Source organism: Oryctolagus cuniculus, chromosome 14 (assembly GCF_051225735.1).
Source record: "Oryctolagus cuniculus isolate XC-2025 breed Fujian yellow rabbit chromosome 14, ASM5122573v1, whole genome shotgun sequence".
NCBI classification, from domain to species: domain Eukaryota; kingdom Metazoa; phylum Chordata; class Mammalia; order Lagomorpha; family Leporidae; genus Oryctolagus; species Oryctolagus cuniculus.
Window position 1 is genome coordinate 3,034,634 of NC_142880.1, and position 16,829 is coordinate 3,051,462.

At 57.4% G+C, this 16,829-nt stretch overlaps 1 protein-coding gene and 1 non-coding gene across 4 annotated transcripts in view; one reads left to right on the forward strand and one right to left on the reverse strand.

The window, feature by feature from the left end:
- Positions 1–862: 862 nt before the first annotated feature.
- LOC127492892 (U1 spliceosomal RNA) lies at positions 863–1,023 on the reverse strand. Its single transcript, XR_007922720.2, has one exon. It is a non-coding gene; the product is annotated as a U1 spliceosomal RNA (small nuclear RNA).
- Positions 1,024–13,921: 12,898 nt separating this feature from the next.
- Positions 13,922–16,829, forward strand: part of JMY (junction mediating and regulatory protein, p53 cofactor) — a 74,761-nt gene continuing 71,853 nt past the window's right edge. Inside the window, exon 1 of one of the 3 annotated variants that reach the window (XM_089312911.1) lies at positions 13,922–15,122. In XM_089312911.1, coding sequence (XP_089169037.1) covers positions 14,307–15,122 — 816 coding nt within the window. In that variant the 5' untranslated portion in view covers positions 13,922–14,306. The remainder of the gene's footprint in view (positions 15,123–16,829) is intronic. The other 2 variants (XM_089312910.1, XM_070056324.2) reach the window with 2 other exon arrangements.

Sequence of the window (16,829 nt, forward strand, 5' to 3'; positions counted from 1 at the left end):
AGATGCGTTCAGGGAGGGCAGGTCAGGCCGAGCGCGGGAGACTTCCGCCTGAATTCAGCCCCCCTGAGCTACTGTGCTCGCTAGGCAATCCCGCTGTGGGCGAGTCCCACGCCAGCATGGACAGTTCTTAGCGTGCATGGTGGAGCCACAGACGGCTGTGCAGCAGGCAGGCAGCAAAGACCGTTTTTCTCTCTCGTGTGGCTTTAAAGGCCCAGTATGTGCATCACAAGGCCCCTGGCTGCAGCGCTAACAGTACAGAGGGGTGAGCTGAGCACTGGGCGTCCTTTCTGGGGGTGTTGATCAAGGGAAAGACAATGGCTCTCCCCAGACCCCCGTGTCAGGATCCACCGGCCTCAGTCTTGTCCTCCAGCCCCGCAGTCCCCGGGAATGGACCAAGTCCCGACGCCTCTCAACACCAGTTTGCACTGCGCTGGCTGGGGGCAGAGCTGTGGATTCAACCAGCAACAGGCAGAAAATGTTCGGACAAAACACGTCCATGTTGGGGCAGGCATTGGCTGATGGGAATGCTTGCTTGCTCGCTCTTTCTCTGTTTACCTGTTTTTGGGTCTGAAATAAAAAACAAACTTCCATGTGTATTAAATATATATAGACTTTTTTATCTTGCACTCCCTAAACAATACAATACAACCACTACTTATAAGGCATTTACAACGCATTGTGTGTTACTACTACTAGAGATAAACCCATAACTAATATTAAATATAATTTTATTTAAAAATGAAGAAGGCATCCTACTGTATATATCCTACTGGAACTCCTTTTTTTAAATTTATCATAGCTTTTGAAACATATCAGTGCTCGTAGCTGTAATTAATTCTGTTTTTACAAATGCTTAGTATTTTAAGTAATTCTTTTTCCTTTCCCCACTACCACAAATTATGCAGTCGAGTTTCCCACATTTGGGGAAATCGCAGGGCTTAGCACATCTGGAGTGTGATGGATAAGCCTCACCCTGGGAAAACCACCTTTGTGATCTTGCTATCTCCCCTGCTGGGCAAGTATTTTAAGTAATTTTATTATGAAATATTTTTCTTTTTTATTTTTTTAACTTTTATTTAGTAAATATAAATTTCCAAAGTACAGCTTATGGATTACAGTGCCCCCCCCATAACTTCGCTCTCACCTGCAACCCTCCTAACTCCCACTCCCTCTCTTATTTCATTCACATCAAGATTCATTTTTCAATTATCTTTATATACAGAAGATCAATTTAGTATATATTAAGTAAAGATTTCAACAGTTTGCCCCCACAAAGAACATAAATTGTAAAATACTTGTCGCTCCCCCTCTTCATGGAGGAATGACACTAAACGCTGCCTAGGCTTCATATCCGAGTCACGGCACCATTATGTCGCTCCCCCTCTTCGTGGAGGAACAACACAGGACCCTGCGCTGTTCTTTCGTCTGCTCGGCCCTCCCCGGGTTTGCTGCTGGTTCTTCCCGGGTTGGCTACTATCCCTTCCACCTCCGTGGAAGGGCGGTTCCCCCTGGCCACTTTCCCCACTTCCGCGGGGGAGCGGCACACCACCGGCCGGCTCTCTCGGGGGCTGCACAGGTGTTCCTTCAGCTAGATGTTCCCCTTAGATGTTCCTGGTGCATGTTGTCTCTCTCCTCCTTTATAGTCCTCTTCTGCCAATCCCAACTCTGCTACCCACACGCCGAGTACGCTGCTCTCCTCCAATCAGGAGCAGCTCCTGCAGCTTGTCAAGTTGGTGAGAGGCAGCTGGGTAGAAGCTATTTTCTCCTCTCCCAGCGCCATATTGTGGGAGAGCAGATGCATAGAATAAGTCTTAATTCCAGTAACAGTCTAGTCCGGGTTGCTCCCCACAATACTGTTTGAGTACTAGTTATAGCATTAATTCACATTGAACAACACATTAAGGACTGAGATCCTACATGAGGAGTAAGTGCACAGTGACTCCTGTTGTTGACTTAACAAACTGACACTCTTGTTTATGGTGTCAGTAATCTCCCTAGGCTCTTGTCATGAGTTGCCAAGGCTATGGAAGCCCCTTGAGTTCACCGACTCTGATCATATTTAGACAAGGTCATAGTCAAAGTGGAAGTTCTCTCCTCCCTTCAGAGAAAGGTGCTTCCTTCTTTGATGACCTGTTCTTTCCACTGGGATCTCACTCGCAGAGATCTTTCATTTAGGTGTTTTTTTTGTTTTTTTGTTTTTTTGTTTTTTTTGCCAGAGTGTCTTGGCTTTCCATGCTTAAAATACTCTCATGGGTTCTTCAGCCAGATCCAAATGCCTTAAGGGCTGATTCTGAGGCCAGAGTGCTGATTAGGACATCTGCCATTCTATGAGTCTGCTGTGTAATATTATTATGAAATATTTTTCAAATGCAGAAAAAAGTTGTTATAATGACCACCCAAGTGCTCAACATCCAACCTCATCATACACTAGTTTTGTGCTATCATGCCATATCATTTCAGGGGTATTTTGTTTCTTTTATTTTTTTAAGATTTATTTATTTATTTGAACAGTAGAGTTACCTTTCAAGTCAGATCTTCCATCTGCCAGTTCACTCCCCAGATGGCTACAGTGGGGCCAGGCCTGGACCAGATGCAAGCCAGGAGCTTCCAGGTTTCTCGCATGGGTGCAGGGGCCCAAGCACTTGGGCCATCTTCCACTGCCTTTCCCAGGCCACTGGAGCAGCCAGGACACAAATTGGCGCCTGTATGGGATGCTGGTGTCACACACGGCATCCTAACCCCCTGCACCAGAGCTGGTCCCAGGGTTTTTGTTGAAAGAAATAGAATTTACAGATACAGTGATGGCCTCTGAGTCCCCGTTCCTGACCCTATCCCTCCCTTCCCTTCCCAGACGCTGTGATGAGTTAGTGTCTGTGCTTCCTATGAATATGTTAATATCTTTCCTATATGTTTATGCGCCACGACAACAGTCTGGTGTGCTTAAGCCTCAGAGTGATGCACTTGCTTCCTTCTCTACGTGCTGTTTCTGTTGACCCTCCTTTCTGAGATGTCCTCGTGTTAGCGGATGGGAAACCTTGCTCTTGTCAGCTCCAGTAGGTGTGTGTGCGGGTTTTCATGTTCTTGTGGGTTACTGTTACATGTTCTTGGGGGTTACTGTACGGTGCGTATTTGGGTCGATTCCAGTTACTTCCCGTGATCAACAGCACTACCAGGAAGCTCGTGGCCGATGTGTCCTTCCAGGCAGGCTGTGGCCTCCGTGGCTACAGGGAGTGCTGTCCACGTATGTCCTCACGCAGCTGTCAACCCCACTAGGGAGCTGCGTCGCTTCATCCAAGCCCACACCCTCCCAGGACAGCCCACATTCAGAGATGGGCCCCATCACGGGAGCCCATGCGCCAGTCCCCGTGGAGCCAGGGCTGATGGACCCCAGCACAGCTGGCCGCTCCTCTCCCCACTCCGGCACCTCCCCCTTCTTCTCCACAAATCTCCATCCCAGGACGTGGGCCTATGAAGCTGCATCCACATTAGCCGACTCCAGCTGTCGCTGGGGTGTGTGTCTGGCCTAGCAGTTAGGACACTTGATTAGAGGCCGGTGTCCCACATCAGAGTGGTCTGATGCCAGGCTCTGGTTCGGGACTCCAGCGTCCGTGAATGTGCGCTCTGAGAGCAGCAGGTGATGGCATCAGTGATGGGTCCCCACCACCCACGTAGGAGACCTGAATTGTGTTCCAGGTTCCTGGCTTTGGCCTGGCCCACTCTCAGCCATTGTGGACATTTAGGGAGTGCACCAGTATATGAAGACCTCTCTCTCCCTCTCTCTTTCTCAAACAAGTGAATAGGATTTTAAAGCATTTAAAAATAAAGCTGTCTCTCAGTAGATGCTGCCAGCCGCTCTGTGGGACAGAGGGGCCACATGGCAGCACTTGGAAGCTGCAGACACGGAGGGAGGAAGGCAGCGTGGGCGTCCATCCTGACTGCGCCCCTAGTGAGCACCTGCTAGACGCAGTGGACATCCAAAGGCGTGAGACGGGATAATGCAGAATGACTCCCACCGTTGCTGAGCATGGTTTGTTGTGGAGCAGTACCTGAGGATCGTGGAATAGAGGGTGGCTGTCTTGAGTTGGTGCTCACCTGCCCACGCTGGACAGGCAGCTCCAGGGTGCTGAACCTGTAACATCTCCTCACAGCGTCCAGCAGGAGACCAAGGGACCCCAGGGCTGTTTCTGCTCGGCGCTGATGGGGCCTTGGCGGCAACACCCAGGCTGGGCAGGCTGTGTGGGGCTTCACACCCAAGGAGAAGAGGGGGCATGAAGGCTACCAGGGGCGTCGTGGCTGCTTGTCCAGGGCCCGCTGGGGCCCTTTCCCTTGGGCTGCTCCTGCCAGAGGCCGAGCAGCGGCGGGAGACGAGGCAGGCCTGATCCTGAGACCCCTCCCACAGCCACCTGTGGCTGGAGGACGCCCCCGTGGCCTGGCGGAAGCTTCCTCAGACTGTGTTACCATCTCAGCTGCTTCCCTCACTGCCTGTCTCGGGTCAGACGTGCACGGCCTCCTACTCGCTCTCCCCTCGCTCGGGCTTCCTGTCGTTGTCCCTCAAGTCTCACTCACGTCTTTTCCTACCCTGGGATCCACTCCTTGGGGGACCTTAACTGACACAGTGGTCAAATGGATGAGCTTCAGCGGGCATTTGGTGCAGTGGCCAAGCCATTCCCATACCCCACGTCAGAGTGTTAGCTTCCTGCCAACTTGTACCCTGGCAGGCCACACACTTGGGGGAAGCTCAGATTGGTTGCCTGTTCTTGGCGTTAGCTTGGCCCAGCACTGGCTGTTGTGGGCATTTGCGGAATGAACCAATGGATGCAAGGTCTCTCTCTATCTGTGTGTGTCTCTCCATCTTTCAAATAAAATGAAAATAAATTTTAAAAGAGTTAGATGAGTTTTTCTAGACACCATATGCTTGAGTTAAAGGAAAAGAAAAAACGAGGAAGTGGACATTTAGCCCAGTGGTTAAGATGCCCAAATCCTGGGTCCCAGTGCGAGAGTTCGATTCCCAGCTCTGGCTCCTGACTGTAGGTTCCCACCAGTGCAGTTCCTGGAAGGCCCCACCACCATGCCTCCAGCAGCTGGGTGCCTGCACTCCTGTCAAGGCATGGATGGTGTTCCTGGGTTTTGGCTCTGGCCTTGGCCCAGCCTCCCTCCCCGCCTTGCCATTGCTGGGATGTGGGGAGTGAACCAGTGGTTGGGAGCTCTGTCTCTTGCTTTCAGTCTCTCAAAAAAAAAAAAAAAAAATCTAACAGGAACAAAAAGAGAGATAATTAAAGAAGCGCTCAAAGTTCTAGGCACAGGAATGAGGGTGATGATAGCCTGGGTGCTCCTGGAGGCATAGGATCAGTTATCACGTAAACACACCCTGGGATTCTTTTGAAATGAGTATCTAGGAACACGGAATGAAAAAGACAGCTCATAGCATAGCTTGGGTTTCCAGAGGAATCTAGGTTTTGTGAGTTAGGTAGAAAAGGCATACACTAAGTAGTTCTAGAGGCCCTGTCCCAGGGAGTATGGAAGCGTCCTTGCTTTGGTTTCCCTACAGCTTAGCCGTGTGCAGGGGCCACAGACTGGTTTTGCAAGAACATTGAAGGAATTTGTTTTTGTTTTGCCCAGGCTTTGAAGAAATAGTAAACCTCTCAATTAAGCCTGCTCCTCCTAGTCACTCTCAAAGTTTAAACCAAGACCTCATCAGACGCAAACTTTGTTCCCCTGCCAGGAGGGAAGGCAGAGCCCTGGGAGCTGGGGTGCTCGGGCCCCCCAGGCTGGAGAGGCGCGGCCTGCTGCGGCTGCGCCTTCCTGCAGGGAAGCTGGGCTCCCGCCGGGGGCCTGGCCTTGGGGCTGCCGGAAAGGAGCCAGCCTCTGGCTCTCTTCCGTTTACTTGGCGTCTCCTTCTGCCTTCCAGGCCACGCTTCCCTTTGGTGCTGGCGCCTGCCCATCTCTCGGGCCACTTAAGGTAGACAGAGAAGGACTCTGGGCCACAGCCAGCCTGGTGCAGGACTCGCACAGCCGCTGCCCCCAGCCGGGCCCACAGCTCGGCAGTCCTCTTGGCTTTCCAGCTGAGCTCATGCACTGGCGGTGGCCCCTCGCCCTTGACAGACAGACGAGACAATGGGAGCTGCCACTGCCTTCTGGGATGACCCCAGGCAGTGACAGACAAGGCCTTGGTGTCAAGGCCCAGGTTCCCCCCAAGTTAGCCCTGTGCCAACACCACTCCGAGTCTGCACCGCAGGCTGATGGGTGTCTTGCCCGGCCACCTCCCCTGTTTTTTCCCTGCCCCTCTTATATCCCTTATCCCCTCTCTGTGCCTGCCTCTCCCCCAAGTCCATCTGGCACCACTGACACCAAAAATGGTCAAGGAAGCAAGCGGTCAGGTAGGGTTGGGGCTGGATCACTTGCACCTGGCTAGCAAGACACATCCCATCCTGAGAGCTGAGTGGCGCACCAGAGGCCCTGGCGGATGTGAGAGCCACGTTTCTAACGTGATCCCTGGTGGCCCACCTGTGAACTGACAGTGCAGAGTTGAGGGGGTCATGCTCCGGGACAAGCAAATGTAAGGTCCAAGGTAGGGCCCTTGCTGCTGGGGCTCCTGCTAGGCCAGCCAGCGACCACGGCAATGCCTGACGTGCCATGGTTGGGGAGGGGAGCAGAATAAGGGCTGTGCTCCCCAGGAAGGCCCAAAGGACATGGGAAATGTGTGGGCAAGAGGGGCCCGGGCCATGAAGGAGTCAGCCCAGGGTTAATGGTGAAAGAGGTGGCTAACGAATTGGGCTCCCCAGTAGCAGAGATTCCCCCCAGTGCAGTTCCTGGGAGGCCCCCTAGCCGAGGCCTGAACCCGTATTCTCTCTTCAGACCTGGTGCCCGTTGACCAGAGCGACGGCAGATGCCAGTGCCCAGGACCCTGCAGTACCCAATGGTTTCCCCAGTGCTGTCCCAAAAGGGGTCTTTTTAAAAGGCTATTTTTCAGGGGTGTGTTGTGGCATAGTGGGTAAACTCACTGCCTCTGACACCCATGTGGGCTCCAGTTTGTGTGGCAACTGCTCCACTTCTGATCCAGCTCCCTGCTAACGCATCTGGGAGAGCAGCAGAGGATGACCCAAAGGCTTGGGCCCCTGCGTCCACGTGGGAGACCAGAGAGAAGCTTCAGGCTCCTGGCTTCAGCCTGGCCTAGCGCCATCTGGGGAGTGAAACAGCTCTTTCTCTGTCTCCCTGTTTCTCCCTCTCTCTTTATAACTCTTTCAAATAAATAGACTTTTAAAAAAAAAAAAGATTATTTATGTAAGATGCAGAAAGCTAGAGAGAGAGCGCTACCATCTGCTGGGTCACTTCTCAAATGCCAGACCAAGGCCAGGAGCCACGAGCTGGATCTGTGACTTCCCGGTGAATGGCAGGAGCCCAGCGACTGGAGCCATCACTGCCCACTCACAGGGTCTGCACCGGCAGGAAGCCGGCGTCAGGAGCCAGAGCTGGATACGGAACTCAGGCACTCTGGGACGGGACAAGGGCGTCGTAACTGCTAGGCCAAACGGCCACACCGCCGGCTGTGTCCCGAACGATGGCTCGCTGGAACGGGGCAATGCAGACACAATTCAAGGAGCGCTGGAGCCGCGTGAAATTTCATCACAGGCTCTGTGTGTGAGTGAGGCAACACAGCGGCCAGATCATAATCGTGCTCTTGGCCAGAGTGGCCAAAGGATCTGTGAAGTCACCCGGGGTGGATTCCCTGGCCCCCAGATGTGTGATTGGGATCAACACATGTGGCAGTTAGAGCAGTCCTGGCCATGCGTGCTGGCCCTGGTGGTGAGCACTATCGGCACGGAGGGCCAGGCTGAAGGCCAGAGCCACCTCCCTCCCACCAAGACTGCATCCAAACCAGTGCAACTCTGGAGAGGGGTGGCGGAAATCAGTGCCCCTCGCAAAGGTGCAGGCATGGTGGCCCCTATTTCGTCTCTGCTTAATTTGCTGCTCTTGTACTTGCAGGAAGCAGATGGGGCCCAGAAAGCGTAGCTGGCTTAGCCGCCAGTCAGCCACTGTCGCAGCTGCTTAGCCAGATGTGGTCTCTGCGCTACAGCAGACACTGCAGGCTCTGGTGCGGAGTGTGTGGCCGTTGACTTGGTACGCGAGTTCTTTTCTCTCGGCCAGAAACGGCTTGCTCCAGGGCTGTGTTAATGATCCGACCATCTGTCCTGACGCAGCCTGCAGACATCTGGGCATGTCACAGGACATCACGTGGGCTCATTACTCGGTGACATCCTGCTGGTATGGCAGGACGAGGAACAGGTGCTGAGACACTGCAGACCTGGAGCACATGTGCTCGAGAAGCAGAGAGATACAGCCTGCAAACATTCAGGCCCCAGCCGGTAACCTGCCAGTGCATCCTGGGGGTGGCATGCCACGGCCTTCCCTTAGAAGTCGAGGACAGGGGCCAGGGTGTGGTGCAGCGGGTTCAGCCACTGCCCGCCTTGCCAGCATCCCGCATGGGTGCCAGCTGCAGTGCCAGCTCTTCTACTTCTGACCCAGCTCCCTGCTAATGCACCTGGAAAAGCAGCAGCAGATGGCCCACGCTTGGGCCCCTGCATTCATGGGGGAGGCCGGATGGAGTTCCAGCTTCCTGATTTGGCCCAGCCCGGTTCCTGCTGTTGCAGCCATCTAGGGAGTGAAGCACAGGATGGGGGATTTCTCTCTCCCTCTCTGTCTTTCAAATAAACACATGAGTCTTTAAAAGCAAACAAGTAAAAGGCAGAATGCTGCACACTGACACACGGGCTTTGGGGATGACACATTCCATACCTGAGGAGACTGCTCCAGCCTCTACATCAGGCGTCTGGAAGGCTGCCATCTTTGGGGGTGGGGTGGGGCGTTGTTCAAAGTAGCCCGGTCCCAGCTGCAAGCACACAGCCCTGCTGCTTGCAACCACTGATCCTAGCACGTGAGGGGTCTTCAAAAGGTTCATGGAAATCCTTATTGCAAACAGACTGGGCACAGTTTTCAGAAGTTTTGCACCAGAACAAACTTGCCTCTCTCTCTTATTTGGAACATTTTCTTTTTTTTTTTTTTTTTTACAGTTATTTATTTGAAAAGTACAGAGAGAGGAATTTCGTATCCACTCATGCTCCAAATGACTACAACAGCCAGGGGCTGGGCCAGCGTGAAGCCGGGAGCCAGGAACTCCATCAGGGTCTCCCATGTGGGTGGCAAGGACTCAAGTTCTTAAACTGTCACCTGCTGCTCCCATTAGCAGCGGCATGGGCAGGATGCTGGGAGAGACAGTAGAGACCTGAACCCAGGCACTCCAATACGGGGTGCAGCTGTCCCACACGGTATCTTAGCTGCGAAGCCAAATTTCTGCCCCTCAACTTGTCTTTTTTTTTTTTTTTTTTTTTTTTTTTTTTTACAGGCAGAGTGGACAGTGAGAGAGAGAGACAAAGAGAAAGGTCTTCCTTTTGCCGTTGGTTCACCCTCCAATGGCTGCTGCGGCCGGCGCACCGCGCTGATCCGATGGCAGGAGCCAGGTACTTATCCTGGTCTTCCATGGGGTGCAGGGCCCAAGCACTTGGGCCATCCTCCACTGCACTCCCTGGCCACAGCAGAGAGCTGGCCTGGAAGAGGGGCCACCGGGACAGAATCCGGCGCCCCAACCGGGACTAGAACCTGGTGTGCCAGCGCCGCAAGGTGGAGGATTAGCCTAGTGAGCGGCGGCGCCGGCCTTCAACTTGTCTTTTGATTCCATTTTCCACACAGTTTTTGCAGTGTCCTCGTGCAGTGCAGTAGGGAGGGAGGCCACACACAGGTGTAGTTAGCAGGGTTCCCACTCCGCAGCAGCGAGGGTTTGGGGTACATCAGCAGGTGAGTCACGGGCGTGAGCAGAGTCAGAAGAGAATGGAAGTGGAGGAGGGAGCTGATGGGCCCCAGGGTCCCACCTGTGGCCACGAGGTCACCGTCTGCCACTGAGGGCTGCCGTCATTCCCCCAACCTCAGTCTTGTGTCTCCCCTAGGGAAGAGAAGCCTACCAGAGCCCTGGAGGGCTCAAAGTTTTTACAAAAGATTCATGTCTTTATTTGAAATGCTGGGGAAGAAGGAAGGAGGTTGGAGGAGAATATGAGATTCCTCCATTCCCTGGCTCACCCCCCCAAACGCCACAATGGCTGGGTGTGGCCATCTAAAACCAGGTGCCAGGAACTCCATCTGCGTCTTCAGTGGGTGCAGGGACCCATGGACCTGGGCCATCTTCCGCTGCTTTCTCAAGCACATTCGCAGGAAGCTGGATTGAAGCGGAGCGGCCGGGACTGTAAGTGGTGCTCTGGTATGGGATGCTGGTGTCACAGGAGGCAGCTCAGCTCGGCTCCCTGTGCCACAATGCCAGCCCTTCCCCAAATGTTTTTATGAAGTGGATCCTGGTGGCACACGAGGTAAGCTGGGGCGGATGTGGAAATGAGTCCATCAGAGCTCCTTCAGGGGCCAGCATTGTGGCGTAGTGGGTAAAGCCACCACCTGCAGTGCTGACATCCCATATGGGCACCGGTTTGAGTCCTGGCTGCTCCACTTCTGATCCAGCTCTCTGCTAGGGCCTGAAAAAGCAGTGGAAGATGGCCCAAGTCCTTGGGTCCCTGCACCCACGTGGAAGACTCTGGCTTCAGATTGGCACAGCTCCGGCCGTTGCAGTCAATTGGGGAATGAACCAGCAAATGGAAGACCTCTCTCTCTCTCTCTCTCTCTCTCTCTCTCTCTCTCTCTCTCTCTCCCCCTCTCTCTGCCTCTTCTTCTCTCTCTGACTTTCAAATAAATCAATAAATCTTTTTTTAAAAAAACTCCTTCAGGGAGGGCTCACCGACCATACCGACGTGGGTCTAGAACAGGCCCCTGAACTGAAGCATTCCCCGCGCCCAACCCTGGACCTCCCGATCAGAAAACTGTGGTTCCTTGTATGTAAAATTAAAGACACTCCTTTCAGACCCACTGTGAGGACAAAGAGAACACATGTAGGAAAGCGCTGTGCAATCTGGTAATCACTAGGTAAATCCTTAGTCTTTATCCAAAGGCCTGCCGAGCTATCCGGACAAGCCCCAGTGGGTCTGGAAACTTCAGACCGGGTTTCAAGCCCTCCAGGCTGCTCCGTGGGGGAGCCTCTGCTGTGGCCTCCGGGGTTCCCAGGGAGGAGTTTCTACATGGGGTTCTTGCTTGACAGTCAGCTGCCGGGGGAACTCTACATTGTTTCTCTTCGGTTTTAGAAGAGCAATTCCGGAGAGGAAACAAGAAACATTTCTTTTGATTGGAAGACAGTGGCTGGAGTTCTGGGGGGTAGGGAGGGGGGAATTACTTAACACCTGTGTAACCACACACCACTGTGGTAAGATGTAATTTTATATCCGTGTATAAATATCACAATGTTAAAAGACACCTAAATAAAGATACTGCCTATAGATGCAGGGTCTGGATTCCACCTGTGTATTCCACTGAGTGCAGAGAGCCAGTGATCAATCATGTCAGTCCCTTTTGATGACAAAGACTTTTCCCAGATAGTTTTTCACACAAAAGGAGAGACATTTCTCTAGAATGTGTTCTCGTTTGCCTAGGAGGTGATTCCCATAACGGTGGGGTTTTCTCCCTTTCTTCCTGCTTTCAAAGCGTTTGTCATTCGCATCGGAGTGTTCACACAGTTCAGTTACAAGCTTTGAGAACAGTGGTTCCATAGGAATTAAATGTTAAAAGCTTAAAAATCAAAGAACTTTTTCCATGTTCTCACCCTACCTAGAGCGCCTTCCTTGGCATAAGGGGGTTTGTGGGGTGTCAAGGATAATCCATTCCTCTAAGAAGTCCAGCTGGGGGTGGGAATGGCACAGTAGTTAAAGTGCCATATGGGAGACCTCCATCCAACACGGGAGTCCTCCATCCCACACAGGAGACCTAAATCCACACGGGAGTCCTCCATCCCACATGGGAGTCCTCCATGCCACACGGGAGACCTCCACCCCACACGGGAGTCCTCTATTCCACACAGGAGACTTCCATCCACACGGGAGTCCTCCATCCCACACGGGAGTCCTCCACCCACATGGGAGACCCCACCCCACACGGGAGTCCTCCATCCCACATGGAGTCCTCTATCCCACATGGGAGACCTCCATCCCACATGGGAGTCCTCCATCCCACATGGGAGACCTCCATGCCACACGGAGACCTCCATCCCACACGGAGACCTCCATCCCACACGGAGACCTCCATCCCACACAGAGTCCTCCATCCCACATGGAGTCCTCCATCCCACATGGGAGACCTCCATCCCACACGGGAGTCCTCCATCCCACATGGGAATCCCCCACTCCACACGGAGTCCTCCATCCCACACGGGAGACCTCCATCCCACACGGGAGACCCCCATCCAATTGGAGTCCTCCATCCCACACGGGAGTCCTCCATCACACATGGAGACCTCCATCCCACACGGGAGTCCTTTATCCCACACGGGAGTCCTCCACCCCATACGGGAGACCCCCACCCCACACGGGAGACCTCCACCCCGCATGGGAGACCCCCACCCCACACGGGAGACCTCCTTCCACACAGGAGACCTCCATCCCACACGGGAGACCCCCACCCCACACGGAGACCTCCATCCCACATGGAGACCTCCATCCCACACGGGAGTCCTCCACCCCACACGGAGACCTCCATCCCACACGGGAGACCTCCACCCCACACGGAGACCTCCATCCCACACGGGAGACCTCCACCCACACGGGAGTCCTCCATCCCACACGGGAGACCTCCACCCCACACGGGAGACCTCCACCCCACACGGGAGACCTCCCTCCCACACAGAGTCTTCCATCCCACACGGGAGACCCCCACGCCACACGGGAGTCCTCCATCCCACACGGGAGACCTCCACCCCACACGGAGACCTCCATCCCACACGGGAGTCCTCCATCCCACACGGGAGACCTCCATGCCACACGGGAGCGTCTGGCCCCGCTTCCTCCTAGTGAACACCATGGGAGCTGCATCGATGGCTCAAGGACTGGTGTCCCCGCCACCGCTTGGAGACCCGGATAGGGTTCCCAGGCCGGTTGCTGCTTGCATCTGAGAAGTGACCGGCTGGCCAAGAGATTCTGTCTGTCCCTGCCTGTCTCTCTCCGCCTTTGAAACGCATCTCTAAAAAGTAAAGAACCATTTGTCTTAAACGTCCAGGATGCCAGAACAACTCGGACCTGCGCGCCGCTGGCCCTGGGAGGCTACTGCAGTCGGTCTGGCACCAAGACGGAAACGTGGACGAAGCCCAAAAGGGACAGTTTCCAGGGTCCTGACGGAGCACTGGCACCGGGACCTAGGCCCGCGTCCGCGCTGCCGGGAATGGAAGCGGGGTGCAGGCCGGCGCCCGCTGACCTCCCAGGGGGCGCGCAGCAGCGCTACCCGGGCCACAGAGGCCTCAAGGGGAACGCAAACAGCGCGCCAGGGAGGCGAACCTGCGGCTCACTGCGCCTCGTGCTGGATCCACTGGCCGGCTCGGACCCCTTCGAGACTCGGGGCCGCGGAGCCCGGCACACGGCCCTCTCGGGTCTCAGCGGCCTCCCTCCGGGCGAGCGCAGACAGGCCGACAGCCGAGGGTCCCAGAGTTCGAAACGCCTCTGGTCCTCCGTCTTTGCGCCCCTTTCCCCGCGGGGCGCAGACTCCCCGTGTGTGCGCAGGGCGCACCTGCCGCTCCCCGCGGGCTCCAGGGCCGGGGGGCGGGGCTGCGCGCGGACCGCGAGAGCCGGGAGCGCCGCCGCGCGCCGGCAGGGGCGGGGCCGGGGCGGGGCCTCCGCGCGCGGGCGGGGCCGGAGGCGGGGCGGGGGCGGGGCCGGGCGGCGGGTGCGCGCGCCGCCGCCGCCGCGTCACCAGCGTGCGGCACGTGCCCGTGTTTACGTCCCTCGTGGAGCAGCCGACGTCAGCAGCCGAATGGCAACACTGTGGCGATGCTGAGGCGCCGAGTTTAGCAGACGCGGCGTTCTGTCCGGCGGGTTCCGGGAGGTCGGCGGGCGCAGGGGCGGCGGCGGCGGCGGCCAGGCCGGCCGGGCCAGCGCGGACACACGCACGGCGCCGGCCCGGGCCCGGGCCCCGGCTCCTCAGCCCCCGGACGCGGTCCGGCGGCCTCGCGCGGGAGGCGGCCGCGGGCCGAGCCCGAGACCCGGCCGCGCGGGACCATGTGAACCGCCTGCTCCGGGACGCGCATTGTCTGCCCCGGAGCCGCGCCACAAAGGAGCCGGGCCGGACGCTAAGATGGCTGCGGGGTCCCGGCGGGCGTGAGCGGGCGCGGCGCCGGAGCCATGTCGTTCGCGCTGGAGGAGACGCTCGAGTCGGACTGGGTCGCCGTGCGGCCTCACGTGTTCGACGGGCGCGAGAAGCACAAGTTCGTCTTCATCGTGGCCTGGAACGAGGTGGAGGGCAAGTTCGCCATCACCTGCCACAACCGCACGGCGCAGCGGCAGAGGAGCGGCTCCCGGGAGCAGGCCGCCGCGCGGGCCGGCGGGGCCGAGGCCGACGGGGCCCGCGGCCAGGGCGGCGCGGCGGCCAGGGCCCGGCCCGCGGCGCCGCTCCGCAGCCCCGGGCCCCGGCGCGGCGCGGCCTGTCCGGAGGCCGGCCCTCGCGGGGCCCCGGCGTCCACGGTGCGCGTGGTGGGCGCCTCCGGGGCGGCCTCGGAGGAGATCGAGGTGCTGGAGCTGGTGCGTGACGACGAGGCGGACGCGGCGCCGCCGCCCGCCGCCGAGCCGGAGCCCGCGGCCGAGGAGTGCAGCTGGGCCGGGCTCTTCTCCTTCCAGGACCTGCGCGCCGTGCACCAGCAGCTGTGCTCGGTGAACTCGCAGCTGGAGCCGTGCCTGCCGGTGTTCCCCGAGGAGCCGTCGGGCATGTGGACCGTGCTGTTCGGGGGCGCGCCCGAGATGACCGAGCAGGAGGTGGACGCGCTGTGCTACCAGCTGCAGGTGTACCTGGGCCACGGGCTGGACACCTGCGGCTGGAAGATCCTCTCGCAGGTGCTGTTCACGGAGAGCGACGACCCCGAGGAGTACTACGAGAGCCTGAGCGAGCTGCGGCAGAAGGGCTACGAGGAGGTGCTGCAGCGGGCGCGGAAGCGCATCCAGGAGGTGGGCGCCGCGCGGGTCAGGGCGCCGGGGCCCGCTGCCTCCCGTCCCCCCTTCGCCGTCTTGAATTGGGTCTCTGACGGGCTCTTGGGAAGCGTGTGGGTTCCCTCCCCGGGTCCGCTCGCGGCCTGGTGGGGCGCGGAGGGAGCCTCAGAGAACGGGGGTGCCGCCGCCGTGCGCCCGGGGCGCCCCGAGCCGACTTGGAGGTCGCTTTTCTGCGCGTGAGCCGCTGACAGCCGGGTGCCCCCAGCCCTCGGCGGCGGCGCGGGTTTGGCCCGCACCGAGGGTCGTGGGGCAGGGGGCGTCAGTGCGGGCGCAGCGGGAGGCAGGTACGCGGGGCAGGTGAGGCCAGGCCTCCGTAGTTCTGGTGCACGGGAGAGCCTGTGGCCTGTGCACGATGGACCCGGGTGCGTGTAAGGCTTGTTTGGGGCTCGCGGGGGGCCGGGGCGCCGAGCGCCCGGCTCTCCTGTAGTACCGGGCGGTGTTCTCTAGATGGGCCCGGGTGCGTGTAAGGCTTGGGGCTCGCGGGGGGCCGGGGCGCCGAGCCCCCGGCTCTCCTGTAGTACCGGGCGGTGTTCTCAAGATGGGCCCGGGTGCGTGTAAGGCTTGGGGCTCGCGGGGGGCCGGGGCGCCGAGCCCCCGGCTCTCCTGTAGTACCGGGCGGTGTTCTCCTCTAGATGGGCCCGGGTGCGTGTAAGGCTTGGTTGGGGCTCGCGGGGGGCCGGGGCGCCGAGCCCCCGGCTCTCCTGTAGTACCGGGCGGTGTTCTCCTCTAGATGGGCCCGGGTGCGTGTAAGGCTTGGTTGGGGCTCGCGGGGGGCCGGGGCGCCGAGCCCCCGGCTCTCCTGTAGTACCGGGCGGTGTTCTCCTCTAGATGGGCCCGGGTGCGTGTAAGGCTTGGTTGGGGCTCGCGGGGGGCCGGGGCGCCGAGCCCCCGACTCTCCTGTAGTACCGGGCGGTGTTCTCCTCTAGATGGGCCCGGGTGCGTGTAAGGCTTGGTTGGGGCTCGCGGGGGGCCGGGGCGCCGGGGCGCCGAGCCCCCGGCTCTCCTGTAGTACCGGGCGGTGTTCTCTAGATGGGCCCGGGTGCGTGTAAGGCTTGGTTGGGGCTCGCGGGGGGCCGGGGCGCCGAGCCCCCGGCTCCCCTGTAGTACCGGGCGGTGTTCTGCGCTAGACTGCAGTAAATGTCCCCTCACACCGCGGTACGCTTATCGCTTTCCGAATCCGGATTTTCGCTCCTTCCCACGGGTTTGCTTTGTGCTAAATGTGACTGCAATTCGCTGTTTCTCTTCTGGGCTCTGTCTGCCCTAGCATCTTTTTGGAAGGAAGTGTCAGGAGGATTTGCTGTAGCGTTCTGTGCGGTTTCCTGGCGGCAGCAGTAAGGTCAGGGCTGCTTTTTTACTCGACTTAGAGAGATACATAGTAGACTCTAAATCCCTGGCTGAGTAGGCCTGTCTCATCTAGCTTTAATGATACACTGAAAGGGGGCTGTGGTTTTTAAATTCAGGCAGGTCGAAAGTGAGCTTCTGGAAACTGTAGTTTTCTAAGACTTGTTAGAGTGACTGTAGATTTTTAAGTAGTGTGTTTTCCTAGTTAAGATTCTATTGGCTGTAAAATTTTCAACAGAAAAAAAATTAACTTTTTAAGGCCATTGGGAAACAATTAAAAACAAATGAAGTTTATTGTAAATCATTGAAAATAAATTGTTTCTT